This window comes from Entelurus aequoreus, linkage group LG27 (assembly GCF_033978785.1).
Source record: "Entelurus aequoreus isolate RoL-2023_Sb linkage group LG27, RoL_Eaeq_v1.1, whole genome shotgun sequence".
Taxonomy (NCBI): Eukaryota; Metazoa; Chordata; class Actinopteri; order Syngnathiformes; family Syngnathidae; genus Entelurus; species Entelurus aequoreus.
Genome location: NC_084757.1, coordinates 16098132 through 16125330, shown reverse-complemented (window position 1 = coordinate 16125330; position 27199 = coordinate 16098132). Strand labels below are relative to the sequence as shown.

Below are 27199 nucleotides of genomic sequence, written 5' to 3'. Positions count from 1 at the left end.
AGGGCCGCACACAGAAAAATTAAAGCATGTGGGGGCCATTTTGATATTTTTCATTTTCAAACCATAACAAAATATATGGATTTTTTTATTTATTTTACCTTTAGGGGTCCCGGGGACCATAAAGGGTCTCAGTCATTAAAATGTTAAAAATAAGTCAGATTATTATTTTTTTAAATTTATTTAACGCTTACAGTAAATCTCTATATCAACTTCAAGTTGATATAAAGCAATACAAATTAAAAAAAATGTTTTATGGCTTTTCTGTCAAAAACAACTTAGTTTTTTTTTATAGTAAAACTAAAATATGCAGTATTTAGTAATTAGAGCCCTAAAAGATCAATAATGCAGGACACCATTGATTTTAATTATTTCATATTTGTAATCACAGTGAAAAGATAAATAAAAAAATCACTAAACATATTTGGGATCCAAAAGGTGCCCCACTCATAAAGTGATACATTTTTATTAGGTTTTTCTTTTAATTTCAACACTTAAGTTACGAAATCAACTTCAGATATATCTGTCGATTTTATGCTGGAACTATTATTTTGTTAGTTTCATGCGCTTTTGTCAAAGAAAACTTTGATGTTTTTATATGGCTACTACACAATATATGCAATATTTACCACATAAAACATTTTAAAGTGAAATATTTGAAGTAATTAGAGCCCTGAAAATAATTCATTATAACATGGATTTTTTGGCTTTTTTTTTTTTTTGAGCAATGGCAAAAAAAGAAAAATAAAAAAAGACAAAAGAAAAAAAACAGCCTGCATGGCAGCTTTTGTGTCAACATTGCAACTTTTTCTCGTTAGATTTCACCTCATTCCACTTTTTTTAATGTTCTTTTTTATTTTTACAATAGTATTTCCAGAATGTGCGGCGGGCCGGTAAACAATTACCTGCGGGCCGCAAATGGCCCCCGGGCCTCACTTTGGACACCCCTGGCATAGAACAACTGAGCCCCAAAATTATTAGACTTTGTTAGCACTTAGCATGCAGACTAGAGACAGCCAATTAAGAAAAGATCTGCTCAGAAAACAATGAGGTGGTTTGCCAGTTTGTTAGCCACAATGTTTGACCATATAATAATAACTGAGACAGTGCATTAAAACCTATACATATTTTTGACTAAAAACAAACAACAACAAAAACTGAATCCTAAAAAAACTAATGATCATCTGATAGCATCTATTGCTTGGCGACAGAAAATTGGGCGTAGTTAGCTTCTGTTAGCATCTACAAGTTGGCAACAGAGATTCTCTGTTAGCATGAAGAATAGCTGAAGTTTGGCTAGAGTTAGCGTCAGTTAGCACCTATTACTTGGATACTAACAGCCTCTGTTAGCATATAGCTAGAGTTTACAGTTATACAATGTATAATAGTTTGTCTGAGTCCATGGTTCTCGCCCGGAAAAGGGTGGAGTGCCATCTCCGGGTTGGGGAGGAGATCTTGCCCCAAGTGGAGGAGTTCAAGTACCTCAGAGTCTTGTTCACGAGTGGGGGAAGAGTGGATCGACAGGCGGATCGGTGCGGCGTCTTCAGTAATGCGGACGCTGTATTGATCCGTTGTGGTGAAGAAGGAGCTGAGCCAGAAGGCAAAGCTCTCAATTTACCGGTCGATCTACGTTCCCATCCTCACCTATGGTCATGAGCTTTGGGTTATGACCGAAAGGACAAGATCACGGGTACAAGCGGCCGAAATGAGTTTCCTCTGCCGGGTGGCGGGGCTCTCCCTTAGAGATAGGGTGAGAAGCTCTGTCATCCGGGAGGAACTCAAAGTAAAGCCGCTGCTCCTCCACATGGAGAGGAGCCAGATGAGGTGGTTCGGGCATCTGGTCAGGATGCCACCCGAACGCCTCCCTAGGGAGGTGTTTCGGGCATATCCGACCGGTAGGAGGCCACGGGGAAGACCCAGGACACGTTGGGAAGACTATGTCTCCCGGCTGGCCTGGGAACGCCTCGGGATCCCCCGGCAGGAGCTGGACGAAGTGGCTGGGGAGAGGGAAGTCTGGGCTTCTCTGCTTAGGCTGCTGCCCCCGCGACCCAACCTCGGATAAGCGGAGGAAGATGAACGGATGGATGGTTAATAGTTTGTCTTGTGTTAATGACTTGTTTGGCCATATCTCCAGTTACCCTACGTTGGCGTACATGTACATTTGGTTACAGATAGCTTCTGTTAGTATAAAGATTTGATACAGTTAGCACAACAATGAACTCGACGCTGCAATAAGTATGCTAGGTTATGTTGTGCTGATACACTATATTGCCAAAAGTATTTGGCCACCCATCCAAATGATCAGAATCAGGTGTTCTAATCACTTGGCCCGGCCACAGGTGTATACAATCAAGCACTTAGGCATGTTTCTACAAACATTTGTGAAAGAATGGGCCGCTCTCAGTGATTTCCAGCGTGGAACTGTCATAGGATACCACCTGTGCAACAAATCCAGTCGTGAAATTTTCTCGCTTCGAAATATTCCAAAGGCAACTGTCGGCTTTATTATGAGAAAATGGACAAACTTGGGAACAACAGCAAGTGCATAGTGCAAAGAGGTCGCCGACTTTCTGCACAGTCAGTTGCTACAGAGCTCCAAACTTCATGTGACCTTTCAATTAGCCCACGTACAGTACGCAGAGAGCTTCATGGAATGGGTTTTCATGGCCAGGCAGCTGCATCTAAGCCATACATCACCAAGTCCAATGCAAAGTTTCGGATGCAGTGGTGTAAAGCACGTCACCACTGGACTCTAGAGCAGTGGAGACGCCTTCTCTAGATTGATGAATCACGCTTTTCCATCTGGCAATCTGATGGACGAGTCTGGGTTTGGAGGTTGCCAGGAGAACGCTACATTTCGGACTGCATTGTGCCGAGTGTGATATTTGGTGGAGGACAAAATATGGTGTGGGGTTGTTTTTCAGGTGTTGGGCTTGGCCCCTTAGTTACAGTGAAAGGAACTTTGAATGCTCCAGGATACCAAAACATTTTGGACAATTCCATGCTCCCAACCTTGAGGGAACAGTTTGGAGCGGGCCCCTCCCTTTTCCAACATGACTGTGCACCAGTGCACAAAGCAAGGTTTGACTGGCCTGCACAGAGTCCTGACCTGAATCCCATAGAACACCTTTGGGATGAATTAGAACGGAGAGTGAGAGCCAGGCCTTCTCGACCAACATCAGTGTGTGACCTCACCAATGTGCTTTTGGAAGAATGGTCGAAAAATTCCTATAAACACACTCCGCAACCTTGTGGACAGCCTTCCCAGAAGAGTTGAAGCTGTAATAGCTGCAAAAGGTGGACCGACATCATATTGAACCCTATGGGTTAGGAATGGGATGGCACTTCAAGTTTCACAATGTTATGTCAGACCCACTCGACATCCATTGCTTTCGGTCTCCCCTAGAGGGGGGGGGGTTACCCACATATGCGGTCCTCTCCAAGGTTTCTCATAGTCATTCACCGACGTCCCACTGGGGTGAGTTTTTCCTTGCCCGTATGTGGGCTCTGTACCGAGGATGTCGTTGTGGCTTGTACAGCCCTTTGAGACACTTGTGATTTAGGGCTATATAAATAAACATTGATTGATTGATTGATTGATATGTGAGTCAAGGCAGGTGGCCAAATACTTTTAGCAATATAGTGTATAAGGGCTAGCTGGAGCGTAGAATGTAATGTGTAATGGCGTGTGTTATCATGACAGACTTTAGCTTGGAAATAGCTTGGGAAGTTTAGCATAAAAGCCAGAGGTATTCTGGACGGTTAAATTTTGTTAACCTCAGTTTTAGCTATCTGGAGGCAAGATACTATTTTGTTGGATTACTGCATACTGTAAATATAAACGTTTCCTCCTCAACATGGAGTGTCAGCGTGTCTCCACACAGTGTATACATGATTCTTTGTACAAACTAACATGATCAACAACATGGCCGTGCTAAATTGGTCAGGCTGTTCCAGCTACAAAAAGAAACATCTGACACGACACACAAGCATCTAACAAACCCAAATGAGTGACATGCTCACACTTGCCATATGTCGTTCCTTGCAAAAAAAAACACCCACAGAGTCAAAAAATAGTCATATGATAATGCTACTGGTTAATATTCCCCCGCACACGTGTCCGTATCGGCTTTCCCTGTTGGGGTTTTCTTGGCGTGGACGGACGACGTTCGGCAATAAGAATGCCACAAATAAATTGCTGTTATATTAATATGCAGCAGGACGGGAAAAACACGGAGTAGAGCACGTTAAAAGAATGGAATGTTCTGGGAGAAAACAGAACATGGTTAGCATAAGGACAGAGCTGACTTATATTAGCATAATGCTCAACGAGATTGAGTTAGCGTCTAAAAATGTAGACACTAATTCAACCTGGCTACAGTTAGCGTCTGATAGCATGCAGACTAACTAAACTTGGTTTTTAAAACGCCAATAAACCGGTTTAAGGATATACCATGAACCGTATTTTTCAGGCTATAAGTCGCTCCGTAGTATAAGTCGCACCGGCCGAAAATGCATAATAAAGAAGGAAAAAAACATATATAAGTCGCATTTTTTGGGGAAATTTATTTGATAAAACCCAACACCAAGAATAGACATTTGAAAGGCATTTTAAAGGCCTACTGAAATGATTTTTTTTTATTTAAACGGGGATAGCAGATCCATTCTATGTGTCATACTTGATCATTTTGCGATATTGCCATATTTTTGCTGAAAGGATTTAGTATAGAACATCGACGATAAAGTTCGCAACTTTTGGTCTCTGATAAACAAAAGCTTTGCCCCTACCGGAAGTAGCGTGACGTCAGCGGAGGAAGGACTGCTCACATTTCCCTATTGTTTACACCAGCAGCGAGAGCGATTCGGACCGAGAAAGCGACGATTACCCCATTAATTTGAGCGAGGATGAAAGATTCGTGGATGAGGAACGTGAAAGTGAAGGACTAGCGTGCAGTGCAGGACGTATCTTTTTTCGCTCTGACAGTAACTTAGGTACAAGCTGGCTCATTGGATTCCACACTCTCTCCTTTTTCTATTGTGGATCACGGATTTGTATTTTAAATCACCTCGGATACTATATACTCTTGAAAATGAGAGTCGAGAACGCGAAATGGACATTCACGGTGACTTTTATCTCCACGACAATACATCGGTGAAGCACTTTAGCTACTGAGCTAACGTGATAGCATCGGGCTTAACTGCTTATAGAAACAAAACAAATACACCCCTGACTGGAAGGATGGACAGAAGATCAACAATACTACCAAACTCTGGACATGTAACTACACGGTTAATGCTTTCCAGCTTGGCGAAGCTTAGCAATGCTGTTGCTAACGACGCCATTGAAGCTAACTTAGCTACGGAACCTCGACAGAGCTATGCTAAAAACATTAGCTCTGCACCTACGCCAGCTCTCATCTGCTCATCACGACCCGTGCTCACCTGCGTTCCAGCGATCGACGGTACGACAAAGGACTTCACCCGATCACCGATGCGGTCGGCAGCCCGGAGACGGAGAAGTCAAGGTGAGGTCGTTCGGCTAGCGCGTCTGCTATCCTCAAAGTCCTCCTGGTTGTGTTGCTGCAGCCAGCCGCTAATACACCGATCCCACCTACAACTTTCTTCTTTGCAGTCTCCATTGTTCATTAAACAAATTGCAAAAGATTCACCAACACAGATGTCCAGAATACTGTGGAATTTTGGGATGAAAACAGAACTGTTTGTATTGGATCCAATGGGGTCCGAATACTTCCGGTTCAACCATTGACGTCACGCGCAAACGTCATCATATCGAAACGTTTTCAGCCGGGAGTTTGCCGGGAAATTTAAAATGAACTTTATAAGTAAACCCGGCCGTATTGGCATGTGTTGCAATGTTAAGATTTCATCATTGATTTATAAACTATCAGACTGCGTGGTTGGTAGTAGTGGGTTTCAGTAGGCCTTTAAAATAAATAAAGAATAGTGAACAACAGGCTGAATAAGTGTACATTATATGAGGCATAAATAACCAACTGAGAATGTGCCTGGTATGTTAACGTAACATATTATGGTAAGAGTCATTCAAATAACTATAACATATAGAACATGCTATACGTTTACCAAACAATCTGTCACTCCTAATCGCTAAATCCCATGAAATCTTATACGTCTAGTCTCTTACGTGAATGAGCTAAATAATATTATTTGATATTTTACGGTAATGTGTTAATAATTTCACACATAAGTCGCTCCAGAGTATAAGTCGCACCACCGGCCAAACTATGAAAAAAACTGCGACTTATAGTCCGAAAAATACGGTACTTCTATACATACAGTAAACTAGTAGATGCCTGGATAAAGTTAGCTTCTGTTAGCCTAATGGTTGACTGGAGTTCCGATACCGTTAGCTTTTTTAGTTTCTGTTAACATACATACTTAGCTAACTCGGCTACAGTTATTTTCTCTTAGCACAACATTCACAACAATCCACCATACTCATATTTTTCGGAGTATAAATCGCACTGGCCGAAAATGCATAATTAAGAAGGAAAAAAACATATAAGTCGCACTGGAGTATAAGTTGCATTTTTTAGGGAAATTTATTTGATAAAACCCAACACCAAGAATAGACATTTGAAAGGCAATTTAAAATAAATAAAGAATAGTGAACAACAGGCTGAATAAGTGTACGTTATATGATGCATAAATAACCAACTGAGAACGTGCCTGGTATGTTAACGTAACATATTATGGTAAGAGTCATTCAAATAACTATAACATATAGAACATGCTATATGTTTACCAAACAATCTGTCACGCTGATATACGTCTAGTCTCTTACATGAATGAGATAAATAATATTATTTGATATTTTACGGTAATGTGTTAATAATTTCACACATAAATCGCTCCTGAGTATAAGTCGCACCCCCGGCCAAACTATGAAAAAAACTGCGATTTATAATCCGAAAAATACGGTGCTAACATCAAGACTAGCTGGGTTTAAGATACAGTTAGCGTGAAAATTGATAGCTTCTGTTAGCACGGCTGAAGCAAAAGTATCTACTGATACCGTCAAATAATAGACAACTGCACTTTAAAGATGAAAATAACTTTTATCCATCCATATTGTTCATTATTTAAAATTTAAAGATGCACTTTAAATCTTAGTTTACGTTGGTGGTTACATTGTCGTAACTAAATAAGCTTGCTTTTTTCACGTTAGTACCATATTTTCCGAGCCATAGGGCGCACCGGATTATAAGGCACACTGCTGATGAATGGTCTATTTTCGATCTTTTTCCAAGATGGCAGCGCTTCAAGGCAGCGGCTTCTTGCGAGCGCTCCTGGAAGTGTAGACCGATTTGGCAAAAATACCCCTCAATTTAGTCAATTTCATGGCTGGCTCACAGCGTGTTCACTCCGTGACCACTTACGACCGACTTACGATTCTGGATGTGGAGAGATCGGGCCATTTTGGGCTGAAAGATGCGTGTACGGTGGACCTACTCGCTAGCTTGGGAATTCTTCGCGAGCTACATCCAGCAGTGGCCTTTGAAGCAGCGGCGTACACTACCAGCGGAGACCATCAACGAAAGAGACGTAAGCGGTGCGCTCGGAAGCAGAAGCGGGGGTGTCGGGCGGGGCTATCAACAAAGCTAAATGCGTTGTTGTTAGCGGGGCTAACGAAAAAGCTAAATGCTAATCCACAAAGAAGCGCTAATAAGGAGTCTGTTAAGCTAGAACTAGCCAGCGCCAGGCTGGATAATCCCTGCACACATAGCAATTCTCTTAGAATAATATACAACTCACATAATGTTTTTTCTGCGTCAGAGGTGGACATGCATTTTACTGAGGTGGCAAACAATCTAAAAATTCCTGTCATATCAATTCCTAGATATGGTCGAAATTATTTAAAGTGCACTACGCATAATAAACGTACTATTATTAGTATTGCTACTACGGATACTTTCAACAAAAACTCCTCAAAACAGCCCACTACCTATAATATGGGCTTTTTAAACATAAGGTCATTGTCTTCCAAAACGTTATTAGTTAATGAAGACAACAATCTTGATGTCATTGGTCTAGCCGAGACCTGGCTCAAACCAGACAAATTTTTTGCGCTGGGTGAGGCGTCTCCTCCTGGCTATACGGGAACGCATATTGCCCGTCCCATTAAAAGGGGTGGGGGTGTTGCACTAATATACAACAAAAACTTTAGCCTTACCTCGGACCTAAATAATAAATATAACTCGTTTGAGGTGCTCACTGTGAAGTTTGTCACACCGCTGCCTCTGCACCTGGCTGTCATCTACCGCCCACCAGGGCCCTATTCGGACTTTATCAATGAATTTTCAGAGTTCGTTGCTGATCTAGTGACGCACGCTGACAATATAATCATAATGGGAGACTTTAAAGGCCTACTGAAACCCACTACTACCGACCACGCAGTCTGATAGTTTATATATCAATGATGAAATCTTAACATTATAACATATGCCAATACGGCCGGGTTAACTTATAAAGTGACATTTTAAATTTGCCGCTAAACTTCCGGTTCGAAACGCCTCTGAGGATGACGTATGCGCGTGACGTAGACCGGCGAACACGGGTATGCCTTCCACATTGAAGCCAATACGAAAAAGCTCTGTTTTCATTTCATAATTCCACAGTATTCTGGACATCTGTGTTCGTGAATCTGTTTCAATCATGTTCATTGCATTATGAAGAAGGAAGCTGAGCAAGCAAAGAAGAAAGTTGTCGGTGCGAAATGGACGTATTTTTCGAACGTAGTCAGCCACAACAGTACACAGCCGGCGCTTCTTTGTTTACATTCCCGAAAGATGCAGTCAAGATGGAAGAACTCGGATAACAGAGACTCTAACCAGGAGGACATTTGACTTGGATACACAGACGCCTGTAGAGAACTGGGACAACACAGACTCTTACCAGGATTACTTTGATTTGGATGACAAAGACGCAGACGTGCTACTGTGAGTATGCAGCTTTGGCTTTTTTTTGCGTATGTACGTAACTTTTTTAAAATATATAAGCTTTATGAACCTTGGGTTAGGTGAACGGTCTTTTGGGCTGAGTGATTGTGTGTGTTGATCATGTGTTTGAATTGTATTGGCGTGTTCTATGGAGCTAGGAGCTAGCAGAGGAGCTAGGAGCTAGCATAACACGTACCGTACCGTACGTGCGCGTCACGTACGTAACTTTTTAAAAATATATAAGCTTTATGAACCTTGGGTTAGGTGAACGGTCTTTTGGGCTGAGTGATTGTGTGTGTTGATCAGGTGTTTGAATTGTATTGGCGTGTTCTATGGAGCTAGGAGCTAGCAGAGGAGCTAGGAGCTAGCATAACAAACACGCAGGTGTTATTATGCAGGATTAATTTGTGGCATATTAAATATAAGCCTGGTTGTGTTGTGGCTAATAGAGTATATATATGTCTTGTGTTTATTTACTGTTGTAGTCATTCCCAGCTGAATATCAGGTACCGTGAGTATGCAGCCTTGGCTGCTAAACATTCGATAACTTGACCGTATGTGCGCGTCACGTACGTAACTTTTTAAAAATATATAAGCTTTATGAACCTTGGGTTAGGTAAACGGTCTTTTGGGCTGAGTGATTGTGTGTGTTGATCAGGTGTTTGAATTGTATTGGCGTGTTCTATGGAGCTAGGAGCTAGCAGAGGAGCTAGGAGCTAGCATAACAAACACGCAGGTGTTTTTATGCAGGATTAATTTGTGGCATATTAAATATAAGCCTGGTTGTGTTGTGGCTAATAGAGTATATATATGTCTTGTGTTTATTTACTGTTGTAGTCATTCCCAGCTGAATATCAGGTCACCCCCGGCTCTCACAGCATCTTCCCTATCTGAATAGCTTCAACTCCCCACTAGTCCTTCACTTGCACTTTACTCATCCACAAATCTTTCATCCTCGCTCAAATTAATGGGGAAATTGTCGCTTTCTCGGTCCGAATCTCTCTCACTTCATGCGGCCATCATTGTAAACAATAGGGAACTTTGCGTATATGTTCAACTGACTACGTCACGCTACTTCCGGTAGGTGCAAGCCTTTTTTTTATCAGATACCAAAAGCTGGAACGCAAATGGCGTGCGACTAAACTTGAGGTTTTCCATCAAGCATGGAGTGATAGTTTAATAACTTATAAACGCATGCTTACCTCAGCTAAAGCTAAATATTACTCAAATCTCATCCACCTCAACAAAAATGATCCTAAATTTCTGTTTAGTACAGTAGCATCGCTCACCCAACAAGGGACCCCTCCCAGTAGCTCCACCCACTCAGCAGATGACTTTATGAATTTCTTTATAAGAAAATTGAAGTCATTAGAAAAGAGATTAAAGACAATGCATCTCAGCTACAACTGGGTTCTATTAACACAGATACGACTGTATATACGACGGAAGACAGCCCTCCAAAATAGTTTCTCTCTCTTTGATGAAATAACATTGGAGGAATTGTTAAAATGTGTAAATGGGACAAAACAAACAACATGTTTACTTGACCCAATTCCTGGGAAACTTATCAAGGAGCTTTTTGTTTTATTAGGTCCATCAGTGTTAAATATTATAAACTTATCACTTTCCTCTGGTACTGTTCCCCTAGCATTCAAAAAAGCGGTTGTTCATCCTCTACTCAAAAGACCTATCCTCGATCCTGACCTCATGGTGAACTACCGGCCGGTGTCCCACCTTCCGTTTATCTCGAAAATTCTCGAAAAAATTGTCGCACAGCAGCTAAATGAACACTTAGCGTCTAACAATCTCTGTGAACCTTTTCAATCCGGTTTCAGGGCAAATCACTCTACGGAGACAGCCCTCGCAAAAATGACTAATGATCTATTGCTAACGATGGATTCTGATGCTTCATCTATGTTGCTGCTTCTTGATCTTAGCGCCGCTTTCGATACTGTTGATCATAATATTTTATTAGAGCGTATCAAAACGCGTATTGGGATGTCAGACTTAGCCTTGTCTTGGTTTAACTCTTATCTTACTGACAGGATGCAGTGTGTCTCCCATAACAATGTGACCTCGGACTATGTTAAGGTAACGTACGGAGTTCCCCAGGGTTCGGTTCTTGGCCCTGCACTCTTTAGTATTTACATGCTGCCGCTAGGTGACATCATACGCAAATACGGTGTTAGCTTTCACTGTTATGCGGATGACACCCAACTCTACATGCCCCTAAAGCTGACCAACACGCCGGATTGTAGTCAGCTGGAGGCGTGTCTTAATGAAATTAAACAATGGATGTCCGCTAACTTTTTGCAACTCAACGCTAAGAAAACGGAAATGCTGATTATCGGTCCTGCTCAACACCGACATCTATTTAATAATACCACCTTAACATTTGACAACCAAACAATTACACAAGGCGACTCGGTAAAGAATCTGGGTATTATCTTCGACCCAACTCTCTCGTTTGAGTCACACATTAAGAGTGTTACTAAAACGGCCTTCTTTCATCTCCGTAATATCGCTAAAATTCGTTCCATTTTGTCCACAAGCGATGCTGAGCTCAATATCCATGCGTTCGTTACATCTCGTCTCGATTACTGTAACGTTTTATTTTCGGGCCTCCCTATGTCTAGCATTAAAAGATTACAGATCGTACAAAATGCGGCTGCTAGACTTTTGACAAAAACAAGAAAGTTTGATCATATTACGCCTATACTGGCTCACTTGCACTGGCTTCCTGTGCACCTAAGATGCGACTTTAAGGTTTTACTACTTACGTATAAAATACTACACGGTCAAGCTCCTGCCTATCTTGCCGATTGTATTGTACCATATGTCCCGGCAAGAAATCTGCGTTCAAAGAACTCCGGCTTATTAGTGATTCCCAGAGCCCAAAAAAAGTCTGCGGGCTATAGAGCGTTTTCTATTCGGGCTCCAATATTATGGAATGCCCTCCCGGTAAAAGTTAGAGATGCTACCTCAGTAGAAGCATTTAAGTCTCATCTTAAAACTCATTTGTATACTCTAGCCTTTAAATAGACTCCCTTTTTAGACCAGTTGATCTGCCGTTTCTTTTCTTTTCTTTTCTACTCTGCTCCGGGGTGGACCGCTAGCCTGTTCATCAGATGGGGACATCTCTACGCTGCTGACCCGTCTCCGCTCGGGATGGTTCCTGCTGGCCCCACCATGGACTGGACTTTCGCTGATGTGTTGGACTTTCACAATATTATGTCAGACCCACTCGACATCCATTGCTTTCGGTCTCCCCTAGAGGGGGGGGGGGGGGGGGGGGGGTTACCCACATATGCGGTCCTCTCCAAGGTTTCTCATAGTCATTCACATTGACGTCCCACTGGGGTGAGTTTTCCTTGCCCGTATGTGGGCTCTGAACCGAGGATGTCGTTGTGGCTTGTACAGCCCTTTGAGACACTTGTGATTTAGGGCTATATAAATAAACATTGATTGATTGATTGATATAAAAGGCGCACCGGATTATAAGGCGCATTAAAGGAGTCATATTATTATTATTTGTTCTAAATGGAAACACTTCCTTGTGGTCTACATAACATGTAATGGTGGTTCTTTGGTCAAAATGTTGCATAGATTATGTTTTACAGATCATCTTCAAGTCGCTTTCTGACAGTTGTTTCCGGAAGCGTCTTATTTACGTGGCTCACCTTCGACAGCGTCTTCTCCCCGTCATCTTTGTTGTAGCGGTGTAGCGTGCAAGGACGGGAGTGGAAGAAGTGTCAAAAGATGGAGCGAACCGTTTTAGTGACATTCAGACTTTACTTAAATCAATAACGGAGCAGCATCTCCTCATCCGGAAACAACAACACCGAAAATGTGTCCCGTGAAAAAACGTCTGACCGGAACTCTCTAATAACTAAAGTTCCTTGGGTGAATAATGTAAACTCACTACACCGGTATGTTTTAGTGCTTTCATGGCGAGCTTACTGACAGATATAAGTAAGAAGTTTACACTACTTTATATTAGAAATGGCAACAGCGGAGGATGAATGTCACATAACAAGAAGATAGAGAAAAAGAAGAAGCTTATCTATTACGGTGTCGCCACGGACTACAAAGGCGGAAGCTCGCAATTTTTCAGGATTTATGCAGATCTCAAATACAGATCAGCAGGTACCAGAAGGTAAGAAAAGTTGCTTTTGCATAATATTGCGAAACAAAATGCCAGATAATATGTCTTACCTTATCTACACACCATAATAATACTCCTATGTTTAATGCGCCGACAATCCATCCAGCGGTGCGGCTTCATAGCTTACCAAAGTCGTACTAAAACATTTTGATAGATTTTTGAGCGCCGTGTGTAATGTTCTATATTTTCAATGGAACATATAAAATGTTGGTGTCGTTTACTTGCCATAATAGTGCAGTCTACACGTATCTCTTATGTGTGACTGCCATCTACTGGTCACACTTATCATTACACCATGTACCAAATAAAATTGCTTCATAGTCGGTAAGCAAAACCAGAATTATTCCGTACATTAGGCACAACAGGTCATAAGGCGCACTGTCGAGTTTTGAGAAAAAAATGATAATTTTAAGTGCGCTTTATAGTCCGGAAAATACGGTAACTGAAGTGCTCCACTTTTCAAAAATAATTTTCGCTGCCCAAATACTTGAACTGCACACAAAGTTTATAGACGTTAATGCAGGGCTGCCAAGTTTCAGAAAATGACAAAAGTGAGATTTGTGAAACGATGACTTTCATTCGAAACTATGTTTCCTTGTGGAATAAATGCTGAAGCTTCTACTTTATTCTTTTTTAAAGTTTTAGACGCGTCTGTGTATCCATCCATCCATTTTTCTACCGCTTGTCTCTTTTGGGGTCGCGGGGGGTGCTGGAGCCTATCTCAGCTGCATTCGGGCGGAAGGCGGGGTATATATTTTGACAAATTCTGAATACTTTTCCTGAAAATGTTTTATATCTGACAATGATTTGAACTTCTATTCTTTAATAATTGCATATCCATGTCTGAGTCGTACATCCAGGAATTGGTATCAATTAGATTTTTGAATCTCCTATTATCCATCCAAAACTCTTAATAGACTTAGACTTAGACAAACTTTAATGATCCACAAGAGAAATTGTTAATCCAACTTATGTTGATTTGTACTCAATATCTTAACGTGTTTGTAAATATTTGAAGATGATCCAAACTAACAGCTTGATTGATAAAAAAACACACACATCCGAGAGTTCAGATTAGTTATTTTCTGTTAGCGTACAGACTAACTGGAACTTGGCTACTGATAGCTTCTATCAAAACACAGACAAGCTGGAGTTCTGTTAGCTCCACAACCAGCCTTTGCCAAACTATTACAAGGATTTATGGACATAAAGGTAGAGAAAGGGATAGAAGAGTTTGTGGAGGGTAATTTGTTTGTTAGCTACATGTTTCAAGATCAAACCTTAATGCGCGCGAGTCACAAAGACTTATTGAAGGCCAACCATGGGGTGAAAAAAAGCCTTGAAAAGGACACACAAATCGGTATGTACTCGATTACATAACCCAAAGGAATAGTTGAAGACCTCTGTGGTGTATGCTGTCTTGACGCGAGCAACAGCATTACCATCCAAACAAGGGCTAGTAACTCATTAACTATAAGTTCTTTTAACGGCGCAATTTTTTTATTTTTTTTACGTGCATGTATCCTGACTCCTTTTTGACCCTCGGTCCATTCCGTAGTGTGGGAAAATGTAAAAGCGTTCAGTTACTGTTGAGCCACAAGCAGGAAAATAACCAGCAGAAATACACACAAAAAAGGAAACATTATGGAAATCTAATGTTCAAAAACATACAATTGTGACGTTAAATGAAATTATAGTTAACTTGTTATCATCGCGTTAATATATACAGTACAGGCCAAAAGTTTGGACACCTTCTCATTTAATGCGTTTTCTTTATTTTCATGACTATTTACATTGTAGATTGTCACTGAAGGCATCACAACTATGAATGACATGTGGAGTTAGGTACTTAGCAAAAAAAGGTGAAATAACTGAAAACATGTTTTATATTCTAGTTTCTACAAAATAGCCTCCCTTTGCTCTGATTACCGTATTTTTCGGACTATAAGTCGCAGTTTTTTCCATAATTTGGCCGGGGGTGCGACTTATACTCAGGAGCGACTTATGTGTGAAATTATTAACACATTACGTATGGTATTTTTTTTTTTTTGTCATAAAAAAATACGATCATGTGTGCTTACGGACTGTATCCCTGCAGACTGTATTGATCTATATTTATATATAATGTAGGAACCACAAATATTAATAACTGAAAGAAACAACCCTTTTGTGCGAATGAGTGTGAATGGGGGAGGGAGGTTTTTTGGGTTGGTGCACTAATTGTAAGTGTATCTTGTGTTTTTTAATTAATTAAAAAATTTTTTTTTTAAATTTAATTAAAAAAAAAAAAAAATGTAGTTCTTGTGCGGACCGGTACCGGTGGTTGGGGACCACTGATAAAACGTACACTTATTCAGTCTGTTGTTCACTATTCTTTATTTATTTTAAATTGCCTTTTAAATGTCTATTCTTGGTGTTGGGTTTTATCAAATAAATTTCCCCCAAAAATGCGACTTATACTCCAGTGCGACTTATATATGTTTTTTCCCTTCTTTATTATGCATTTTCAGACGGTGCGACTTATACTCCGGAGCGACTTATACTCCGAAAAATACGGTACTGCTTTGCACACTCGTGGCATTCTCTCGATGAGCTTCAAGAGGTAGTCACCTGAAATGGTTTTCACTTCACAGGTGTTATAGTTTTGATGCCTTCAGTGACAATCTACAAAGTAAATAGTCATGAAAATAAAGAAAACCCATTGAAATGAGAAGGTGTGTCCAAACTTTTGGCCTGTATTTTATATGTATAGTTTATAAAAAAAACTCATCATATTACTTCCACATCATACTTATCATGCAACATCAAACACAGGTTTTTGTTTTCTCCGCTGTTCCTCCTTAGTGATAATCTGATGCGGGCTGTGTTGAATTTTACTTCCAGAATACCAGTGGGCTAACAAAAAACACAGGCTGGCTGAAAATGCCCCCCCCAGGTTGGACTTTGGACACCGCGAGCGACCTTATTTGGAAGTTGAAAGCGTCTATTTATTTACAGTAGTTTCCTTGGTTCCCATCAGACCTCGGTAGGTGCGGCATACCTGGTGGACGCCATCGCTGGCTGTGTAGACGCGTCGCAGCTGTTTGAGGTGGTCTCTGGCGTGACTCAGCCCGCGGAGGGTCTGGAACATGTCCTCCACGGTGGAATGGACTCTCTCTGTGGTCAGCTCCTCTGCCTGGGCACACCCTGACAGAGACAAAACAAGAGAAAAGATTGCAAAGATACTTAACAAGTTAGATTTATAAAACAAATAAGGGAACTGAAATTAGAATACAATAATTAAAGTGTGAAAGAACTTATTAAATGGTCCATTAATTAATTCCAAAACCCAAACCCAGTGAGGTTGGCACGTTGAGTAAATGGTAAATAAAAACAGAATACAATTATTTGCAAATCCTTTTCAACTTATATTCAATGGAATAGACTGCAAAGACAAGACACTTGAAGTTCGAGCTGAGAAACCTGGATATTTTTTGCAAATATTAGCTCATTTGGAATTTGATGCCTGCAACATGTTTGAAAAAAGCTGGCACAAGTGGCAAAAAAGACTGAGAAAGTTGAGGAATGCTCATCAAACACTTATTTGGAACATCCCACAGATGAACGGGCTAACTGGGAACAGGTGGGTGCCATGATTGGGTATAAAAGCAGCTTCCATGAAATGCTCAGTCATTCACAAACAAGGATGGGGCGAGGGTCACTCCTTTGTGAACAAATGCGTGAGCAAATTGTCGAACAGTTTAAGAACAACGTTTCTCAACGAGCTATTGCAAGGAATTTAGGGATTTCACCATCTACGGTCCGTAATATAATCAAAAGTTTCAGAGAATCTGGAGAAATCACTTCACGAAAGCGATGATATTACAGACCTTCGATCCCTCGGGCGGTACTGCATCAATAAGCGACATCAGTGTGTAAAGGATATCACCACATGGGCTCAGTAACACTTCAGAAAACCACTTTCAGTAACTACAGTTGGTCACTACATCTGTAAGTGCAAGTTAAAACTCTAGTATGCAAAGCGAAAGCCATTTATCAACAACACCCAGAAACGCTGCTGGCTTCGCTGGGCACAAGCTCATCTAAGATGGACTGATGCTAAATGTAAAAGTGTTCTGTGGTCTGACAAGTCCACATTTCAAATAGTTTTTGGAAACTATGAACGTCGTGTCCTCCGGAACAAATAGGGAAATAACCATCTGGATTGTTATAGGCGCAAAGTTGAAAAGCCAGCATCTGTGATGGTATGGGGGTGTATTAGTGCCCAAGGCATGGGTAACTTACACATATGTGAAGGCACCATTAATGATGAAAGGTACATATAGGTTTTGGAGCATCCAAGCAACGTTATCATGGACGCCCCTGCTTATTTCAGCAAGACACTGCCAAGCCACGTGTTACAACAGTGTGGCTTCATAGTAAAAGAGTGCGGGTACTAGACTGGCCTGCCTGTAGTCCAGACCTGTCTCCCATTGAAAATGGGTGGCGCATTATGAAGCCTAAAATACCACAACGGAGACCCCCGGAATGTTGAACAACTTAAGCTGTACATCAAGCAAGAATGGGAAAGAATTCCACTTGTAAAGCTATAAAAAATGTTCTCCTCAGTTCCCAAACGTTTACTGAGTGTTGTTAAAAGGAAAGGCCATGTAACACAGTGGTAAAAATGCCCTTGTGCCAACTCTTTTGCTACATACAGGTTATTAGTTTAGATGTTTTTTTCCCCTCACATTTGTTGTGTTAATTAAACTAAAACAGCACATTCTAACTCAAAATGTAACTAAATTGGAGCCTAACTGTCTGAAAGTTAATTCTAACCAGCGGTGCAATTTGTATTAGATCCGTATTCAACATTACACCGCATGATCCAGGTTTATTACACATTATTATTGTACATTTATTATGTTATTACAATTTATTTACCATGGCAAAATATATTTTGCCAAAGAGGATCATTTTTGTTATTATTAAAAAAATTATATTGAATATATTTAAATATGTTTTACCCTAAACCTAAATAGTAAGGTAGTGCATCAAAAACAGAAACACAGACACCAAAACAACAACATAATCACGTCAAAAACTAATCCCAAAAGCAAGAAGTATAGAATTGTAAGCTGAAGTATCACCTGGGCATGTTTTTCTGCAAATTGGCCCCCCCAAAAAAACGCTCACACATGCAAAAACATTTACATTGGCTTTGAGTTTTGAACGCTCCAGCTGGGCGTGTGGAGAGCAACTAATAAGATGGGAGCGTGAGGACAAGGGGGCCTTTATTCACAGAGAGAAAAAAACACAATTTTAAGACGCACCTCAGGAAGAAAGCTGAAATAAATTCAAAACGGCAGCTTTGGAGTGACTGTGATGGAGCGAGTTTAGGAGGCGGCTTTGCAGAATGTGCGGACCGGCACCTGCAGGAATGCGGCAGTTAAAACGACGCTCAGCTGTGTTATAGAGCATATAAATACTGTGTCAGCATGGCTCGGAACCAACTAGAACATTGTTGACTCCAACAGTACTGTTGCCAGAGGGGCACAAAAGGAGCTTTGTGCATGAACATGCTTCACACATGTATGGGGAAATATCTCCATAGCAGTGACGTGCGCCGAGGTTCATGGCAGGTGAGACATTTTTAAAAAAAAACATAGGATTCTTGTTTTCTAACTAGGGCTGTCAAAGGTAACGTGATAATAACGCAATAACTACACTGCAAAAAGTCAGTGTTCAAAAACAAGGAAAAAAAATACAAAAATGAGGGGTGTTTTATTTGAACTAAGCAAAATTATCTGCCAATAGAACAAGAAAATTTGGCTTGTCAAGACTTTCCAAAACAAGTCAAATTAAAGCTGCAAGCAGCGATGGACGGGACCGACTTTGAGGGCTCATAAAATCCAAACCGGAGCAGTAACTACAACTCTTTCATCAACTTTTAATCAGAAGGGTTCAATCTCTCTCCTGTGCTAATTTGAAGCCGACACGACAAACACGCTCAGAGGAGATAATGTTTGAAAAAAGGTGACTGTTTTTACTCAACTTTTATTTTGAAGGGGGAATTGCAAACTTCCTGTTGATTTTTGCTGACGGTTGTCAGTGTATGAAATATAGGTCTAAGTGAGACATACATAGAGGTTTTTGTTTCATGTCTCTACGACATTCCTACTGGGAGTTAGAGGCAGTTTTGTCTGTGTTTTCTTCCTAGGGGGGCGGTAGAGCGCAATTTTGAGTTTTGGGGTTTGGTTTTTTGATCAGATCGCAATTTTCGCCAGTCCTGATGTGTGTGTCCAATTTGGCGAGTTTTGAAGCATGTTAAGGGGGTCAAATTACAGCTCAAAGAGGCGGCGGTATAATAATAAAACGCTAGAAATACAATAGGGTACTCTGTCCCAAAGGGACATCGGCCCCTAATTAGCTAACTTCAATGAACCCAAAAATACCTTAAAATAAGTTTATTCTCACTAATAACAAGTGCACTTTTCTTGCTAGAAAAAAAAAAAAGACAGCTTTTTGCTCAATATGTTGAAAAATATTCTTAAATTAAGTAAATGCTAGTGCCATTATCTTGACACTTCTTGAAACAAGCAAACTTGTACTAAAAACTAATTTATTGTTCTTAATGGAAAGGCAACAAGGCAACCGCTTGTTACTCTCGGGGTCTCCTAGCCGCTCAGGCAAATCATATGGTCTAAAAATGCATTTTTCCATCGATAACATGACATCATCGCGCCAAGTGTGTGCTCTTTCAGTCAATTAGTGCGCATATATACAGCCCGGCCTGTCATGACTTGGTCCTGGGGGTTTGTTTTTTCAGAAGGCAACGGAAAGTTGGCGCGGGCAAGACGTGATTTTAGATACATTTTTAATTCAAACTCAAAAAAAGTACAAACAAAAGGCGCTCACGCCGGAGGTAAAAAACTTGACTATGAAAACAAAAGACATGCACAAAGGCAAAAAACTATGAACAATAACAAAAACTTACTTGGCAATGGCATGAAGAATAAACTATAATAAACATTAATCTCGTGGGTAGCAGTAGCATGGATGAAATGATAGAGGATGTCACCAGGACGAACAACAGAAACAGACAGGCTTAAATAGTGACATGATCAGTGAAAACAGGTGCGTGACTCTAAACGTGAAACAGGTGCGTGACTCTAAACGTGAAACAGGTGCGTGACATGACAGGTGAAAACTAATGGGTTACTATGGTGACAACACAAACAAAAGTGCACAAGGAGACCAAAAACAAAACCGAACATGACTAAAACAAAACATGATCACACAGACATGACACGGGCCACATTTTTTTAATTGTAATTTTGAAGAATTTATCTGAATGTGCATGAACTATTTCTGTTCAAAATTGTTGAAATGTCACATGTTAAATTTTTAAGTATTAACTGTGCCAAGTGTACTACTATATGAGTACGTGTTTTCTATTGTTTCATTGAAAATAAAACAGCAAGGTCCATTTGGCCGTCATCTGTTTTAATTATGAGACACAATTTTGTCAAAGTCATGATTTTTTTTTTTCATGCTTGAAATAAGAAATTATTACTTTGAAAAAGTAGTTTTACACTTGTGAGTGTTAATGACACAGCTTTGCAACAGTTGATATTCTAGTTTCAAGCATGTTTTACTCAATATAGGTCATAAAATCTCAGCTACAAGATGTAATATCTTACTGAGATCATTTAGGACCAAAACCCTTAAAACAAGTAAAACACTCTAACATAAAATCTGCTTAGTGAGAAGAATTATCTTATCAGACAGAAAATAAGCAAATATCACCCTTATTTGAGATATTTAATCTTACTTAGATTTCAGTTTTTGCAGTGTATAAGTTCTACCTACTGAAAGCCACTACTACCGACCACGCAGTCTGATAGTTTATATATCAATGATGAAATCTTAACATTGCAACACATGCCAATACGGCCGGGTTAACTTATAAAGTGCAATTTTAAATTTCCCGGGAAATATCCGGCTGAAAACGTCTCGGTGTGATGACGTTTGCGCGTGACGTCACGGATTGTAGCAGACATTTTGGAACAGCACGGTGGCCAGCTTAAGTCGTCTGTTTTCATCGCAAAATTCCACAGTATTCTGGACATCTTTGTTGGTGAATCTTTTGCAATTTGTTTAATGAACAATGGAGATAGCAAAGAAGAAAGCTGTAGGTGGGATCGGTGTATTAGCGGCTGGCTGCAGCAACACAACCAGGAGGACTTTGAGTTGGATAGCAGACGCGCTATCCGACGCTAGCCGCCGACCGCATCGATGATCGGGTGAAGTCCTTCGTCGCGCCGTCGATCGCTGGAACGCAGTTGAGCACGGGTGTTGATGAGCAGATGAGGGTTGGCGTAGGTGGAGCGCTAATGTTTTTGTCATAGCTCTGACGAGGTCCCGTAGCTAAATTAGCTTCAATGGCGTCGTTAGCAACAGCAATGCTAGGCTTCGACAGGCATTAACCGTGTGGTTACAGGTGCAGTGTTTGGTTCGGTGTCTCCTGATAGTAGTATTGTTGATCTTCTGTCTATCCTTCCAGTCAGGGGCTTATTTCTTTTGTTTCTATCTACATTTAAGCACGATGCTATCACGTTAGCTCCGTAGCTAAAGTGCTTCGCCGATGTATTGTCGTGGAGATAAAAGTCACTGTGAATGTCCATTTCGCGTTCTCGACTCTCATTTTCAAGAGGATATAGTGGTGGTTTAAAATACTAATCCGTGATCCACAATAGAAAAAGGAGAAAGTGTGGAATGCAATGTGCCTTTGTACCTAAGTTACGGTCAGAGCGAAAAAAGATACGTCCTGCACTGCACTCTAGTCCTTCACTCTCACGTTCCTCATCCACAAATCTTTCATCCTCGCTCAAATTAACGAGGTAATCGTCGCTTTCTTGGTCCGAATTGCTCTCGCTGCTGGTGTAAACAATGGGGAAATGTGAGGAGCCTTTCAACCTGCGACGTCACGCTACTTCCGGTACAGGCAAGGCTTTTTTTATCAGCGACCAAAAGTTGTGAACTTTATCGTCGATGATCTCTACTAAATCCTTTCAGCAAAAATATGGCAATATCGCGAAATGATCAGGTATGACACAGAATGGATCTGCTATCCCCGTTTAAATAAAAAAATGTCATTTCAGTAGGCCTTTAAAGTAGAAGCGTGATTTTTGCCACTTCACCATAACTTCAAAGCTAATCCAAGTGTGGGTTACATAATGTGACATGAGCACAAATGTTAAACATCCCTGTGCAGTACATCCAAAAGTTGGGGATAAAGATCTAAAACATGCGTGGATACATCACTGACACGGCCTACAAACGGACTGCAGCTCTGTATGCGATGTAAAGGGAAGATAGCGTATGAGTTTAGTGACCTGCTTATATACTTGTACTGCCTGATTGTTACTTGGCAGGCTGCATATGACACAGGAACACATCAATGTCAGCCTTGGCCGGCAGCTCGGATTTATCAGCTCCTTAATCTTCTGCTATTTGTCCCTTTTCCTTCCCATGTAGAGGATATCCAATCCAGCCCGGCAAGTCTTTGTTTTGAGTCGCTGTCTCCAGGAATGTAAAGCGCCGGCATGGCGGCTGGAAGGTAAACGTTCCGGGGACAAGCTATTGGGCGCTTTGCCGACTCGGATGGGGGTCTTATCGCAGCTAAAACCGGCAGAGCGTTCACATACCGACCAAGTATCCTAAAATAGACGTAGGGTTTGCGAGACATTGCGTGTGAATATTAACAAAAGGAAATGAGTTGATATAATTGAGCTGTCATTTTAATTGTGCTGCTTCCTACCCTTCATCGTACATTCAGTGATGACTCAACCTTAGAAATTAAAGTCAATACCAGTGTTTCCCATAAACTGCCAAGATACCTGTGGTGGTGGGGGCGTGGCTATGGGCGTGGTCACCATGACACCATCGAGTAATTTGCATAATTTACTACAATGATATAATTTTCTCTAAAAAAGCTCAAAAAATGTATACTTACTAATTAATAATAACAGTTTTGTTTTAAACGTCCATCCATCCATCCATCCATCCATCCATTTTACAATATAATTACAACACTTTATGTACATATTTATATACAGATTTGAACAATAAGTTATTCACTGAAATACATTATTGTGGTTCTTACAAAAAATATATCTTATAAAATATAAAAGCTAAAATGTCTCTTAAAGATCTGCCCCTTTAATTAGTGCATACTAAATAATTTAACTTTAGCCTACTACTACAACCATATTATTTACCAGCAACATAAAGTGAAACAGAGGCAGAGGTGTCCTGCCACAGTCAGTAACAAATAAACAGAAAACAGTAGTGGTCAAATACAAATAAGGCAACAAGAGAAGTATCCTACACTTCTCTTTTGTAAAGTAAATCTGAACAGCCTATATGGGCATCTACATCAACTATATGATTTCTCTGAGAAGCTGGACAGGACAAAAAAAAAAAAAAAAAAAATTAAATTTTTTTAAATTTATTTTTAATTTTTTATTTGTGGCGGACGTAATTCTTTCGTGGCGGGCCGCCACAAATAAATGAATGTGTGGGAAACACTGCAATACTTTCATTTTTTAGTAATTAGGACAGGGGTCGGCAACCCAAAACGTTGAAAGAGCCATATTGGACCAAAAATACAAACAACTAATCCGTCTGGAGCCGCAAAAAATGAAAAGCCGTATATAAGTCTTATAATGAAGGCAACACATAATGTAAGTGTCTATATTAGCTATAATAGCCTACTATCAAAATGACTATGTGTCGCAGGCTGACGTAAATCTTCGTTGACAGAAATGTAATATTTATTCTACACATTTTTACAACATTAGAAACCATTGGTAAATCAGAGGCTACTCAGAAGGTGAGATAACTCCTGGAAATTACTGGCTTTTAATGGCCAAAGGTGTAGATGTGTGTGTCCAAGTTAAAGGAAACGGCAGGATGTCTTCCTTCTAGTGGATTCATTACATCTTTGGCAAGTTAGGTAATGTTTGCTGTGGTCTGGAACAAAATGGCACACAAACAACTATCTGAAATGCAGCCAATATGACATACAGATTATGTGTCATGAGACATGCAAATATAAATTATACAAAAAGACGATAAAAGTATTTTAATTTATTATGGGTCTACTGAAAATGTGAGCAAATCTGCTGGGTCAAAAGTATACATACAGCAATGTTAATATTTGCTTACATGTCCCTTGACAAGTTTCACTGCAATAAGGCGCTTTTTGGTAGACATCCACAAGCTTATGTTTGAATTGTTGACCACTCCTCTTGACAAAATTGGTGCAGTTCAGCTAAATTTGTTGGTTTTCTGACATGGACTTGTTTCTTCAGCATTGTCCACACATTTAAGTCAGGACTTTGGGAAGGCCATTCTAAAATCTTAATTCTAGCCTGATTTAGCCATTCCTTTACCACTTTTGACGTGTGTTTGGGGTCATTGTCCTGTTGGAACACCCAACTGCGCCCAAGACCCAACCTGAAGAATTTGGAGGTAATCCTCCTTTTTCATTGTCCCATTTACTCTCTGTAAAGCACCAGTTCCATTGGCAGCAAAACAGGCCCAGAGCATAACACTACCACCACCATGCTTGACGGTAGGTGTGGTGTTCCTGGGATTAAAGGCCTCACCTTTTCTCCTCTAAACATATTGATGGGCATTGTGGCCAAAGAGATCCATTTTTGTTTCATCTGACCACGGAACTTTCCTCCAGAAGGTCTCATCTTTGTCCATGTGATGTCAGATGAAACAAAAATGGAGCTGTTTGGCCACAATACCCAGCAATATGTTTGGAGGAGAAAAGATGAGGCCTTTAATGCCATGAACACCATTCATACCGTCAAGCATGGTGGTGGTAGTATTATGCTCTGGGCCTGTTTTGCTGCCAATGGAACTGGTGCTTTACAGAGACTAAATGGGACAATAAAATGCACATGCAGGCTGGTTTTAAAGATAATGTACATGTCATTGTACATCTAAAGTATATGAAAATAAACATAAAGGAGGTGTAATACCACCAAGTCAGACATTGCCGCTTTTTTCAGGCTTCTGATTAGACAAAATGTGCATGACAGCAGGTGTATGCGTTTGTGTGTAGACATAGACAGTTTTGAAACTACACTTGTGTGGATGGAGATTGTTTTAACCCCAAATATGTGTTTTTGAAACTCTCCGTGTTCGTGTGGACATGGCCTTAGAGTGCATACAGTCGCGATCAAAAGTTTACATACACTTGTAAAAACATAATGTCATGGCTGTCTTGAGTTTCCAATCATTTCAACAACTCTTATTTTTTGTGATAGAGTGATTGGAGCACATACTTGTCGGTCACAAAAAACATTCATGAAGTTTGCTACCATGAATTGATTAACGTGGACCCCGACTTAAACAAGTTGAAAAACTTATTCGGGGGTTAACATTTAGTGGTCAATTGTACGGAATATGTACTGTACTGTGCAATCTACTAATAAAAGTCTCAATCAATCAAAAAAAAAAAAAGGTTCTTTTATGAATTTATTATGGTTTACTGAAAATGTGACCAAATATGCTGGATCAAAAGTATACATACAGCAATTTTAATATTTGGTTACATATTGTGGCCAAACAGCTCAATTTTTGTCACATGGACAAAGATAAGACCTTCTGGAGGAAAGTTCTGTGGTCAGATGAAACAAAAATTGAGCTGTTTGGCCATAATACCCAGCAATATGTATGGAGAAGAAAAAGTGAGCCCTTCAATCCCAGGAACACCATTTTGTTTTATTTTTGCAAAAAAAAAAAAATATATATATATATATATTTTGATATTGCTCTTTTTATCTTTGGTATGAACATTATTATGTAAACTCAAAGTTATTATTACTTTTTTTGGTTCTTTGTTGTTGCTATTTTTGTATTACAACATTTTATTATTTGATCATGTTGTACTGCATTTTAATCTTTTGTTTTGTGATTGTTTGATGTTTTTTGTCTGGACCCCAGGAAAAATAGTCTTCACTGCGGTGTAGACTAATGGGGATCCTTAATAAACTAAACCAGTGTTTTTCAACCTTTTTTGAGCCGAGGCACATTTTTTTCATTGAAAAAATCCAAAGGCACACCACCAGCAGAAATCATTAAAATATGAAACTCGATATTGACAATAAAAAGTCGTCGGATATGACTTTAAAGCATAACTAAGCATGCAACACTATAGCTCTTGTCTCAAAGTAGGTGCACTGTCACATCACACCCTGACTTATTTGGACTTTTTTTGCTGTTTTCCTGTGTGTAGTGTTTTAGTTCTTGTCTTGCGCTCCTATTTTGGTGGCTTTTCCTGTTTTGTTGGTATTTTCCTGTAGCAGTTTCATGTCTTCCTTTTAGCGATATTCCCCGCACCTGCTTTGTTTTAGCAATCAAGAATATTGCAGTTGTTTTTATCATTCTTTGTGGGGACATTGTTAAATGTCATGTCATGTACAGCTGTACTTTGTGAACGCCGTCTGCTCCACACGCTGTAAGTCTTTGCTGTCGTCCAGCATTCTGTTTTTCTTCACTTTGTCGCCAGTTCAGTTGTAGTTTCGTTCTGCATAGCCTTCCCTAAGCTTCAATGCTTTTTTTTTTAGGGGCACTCACCTTTTGTTTATTTTTCAGTTTAAGCATTAGACAACTTTTTACCTGCACACTGCCTCCCGCTGTCGTCTGAAAAATTGTGATCACGATTAGCTACCTGCTGCCACCTACTGATATGAAAGAGTATTACACGGTTACTCTGCCGACAACAACAACACATCATTTGCAGACAATAATTACTGGTTTGCAAAAAATGTTATACCCCAAATAGGTGAAATTAGATAATCTCCCACGGCACACCAGACTGTATCTCACGGCACACTAGTGTGCCGCGGCACAGTGGTTGAAAAACACTGAACTAAACTAAACCATCCTACTGTCAAGCACGGTGGTGCTAGTATTATGCTCTAGGCCTGTTTTGCTGCCAATGGAACTGGTGCTTTAAATGGGACAATGAAAAAGGAGGATTACCTCCAAATTCTTC

General features: G+C 40.2%; 1 protein-coding gene across 1 annotated transcript in view; it reads right to left on the bottom strand.

Moving 5' to 3' along the window:
* The window catches only part of scfd2 (sec1 family domain containing 2), a 352539-nt gene that overhangs the window by 23501 nt on the left and 301839 nt on the right, over positions 1-27199 (bottom strand). Inside the window, exon 7 of the mRNA XM_062038370.1 lies at positions 16181-16326. Within this exon, the coding sequence (XP_061894354.1) occupies positions 16181-16326 (146 nt within the window). The remainder of the gene's footprint in view (positions 1-16180; positions 16327-27199) is intronic.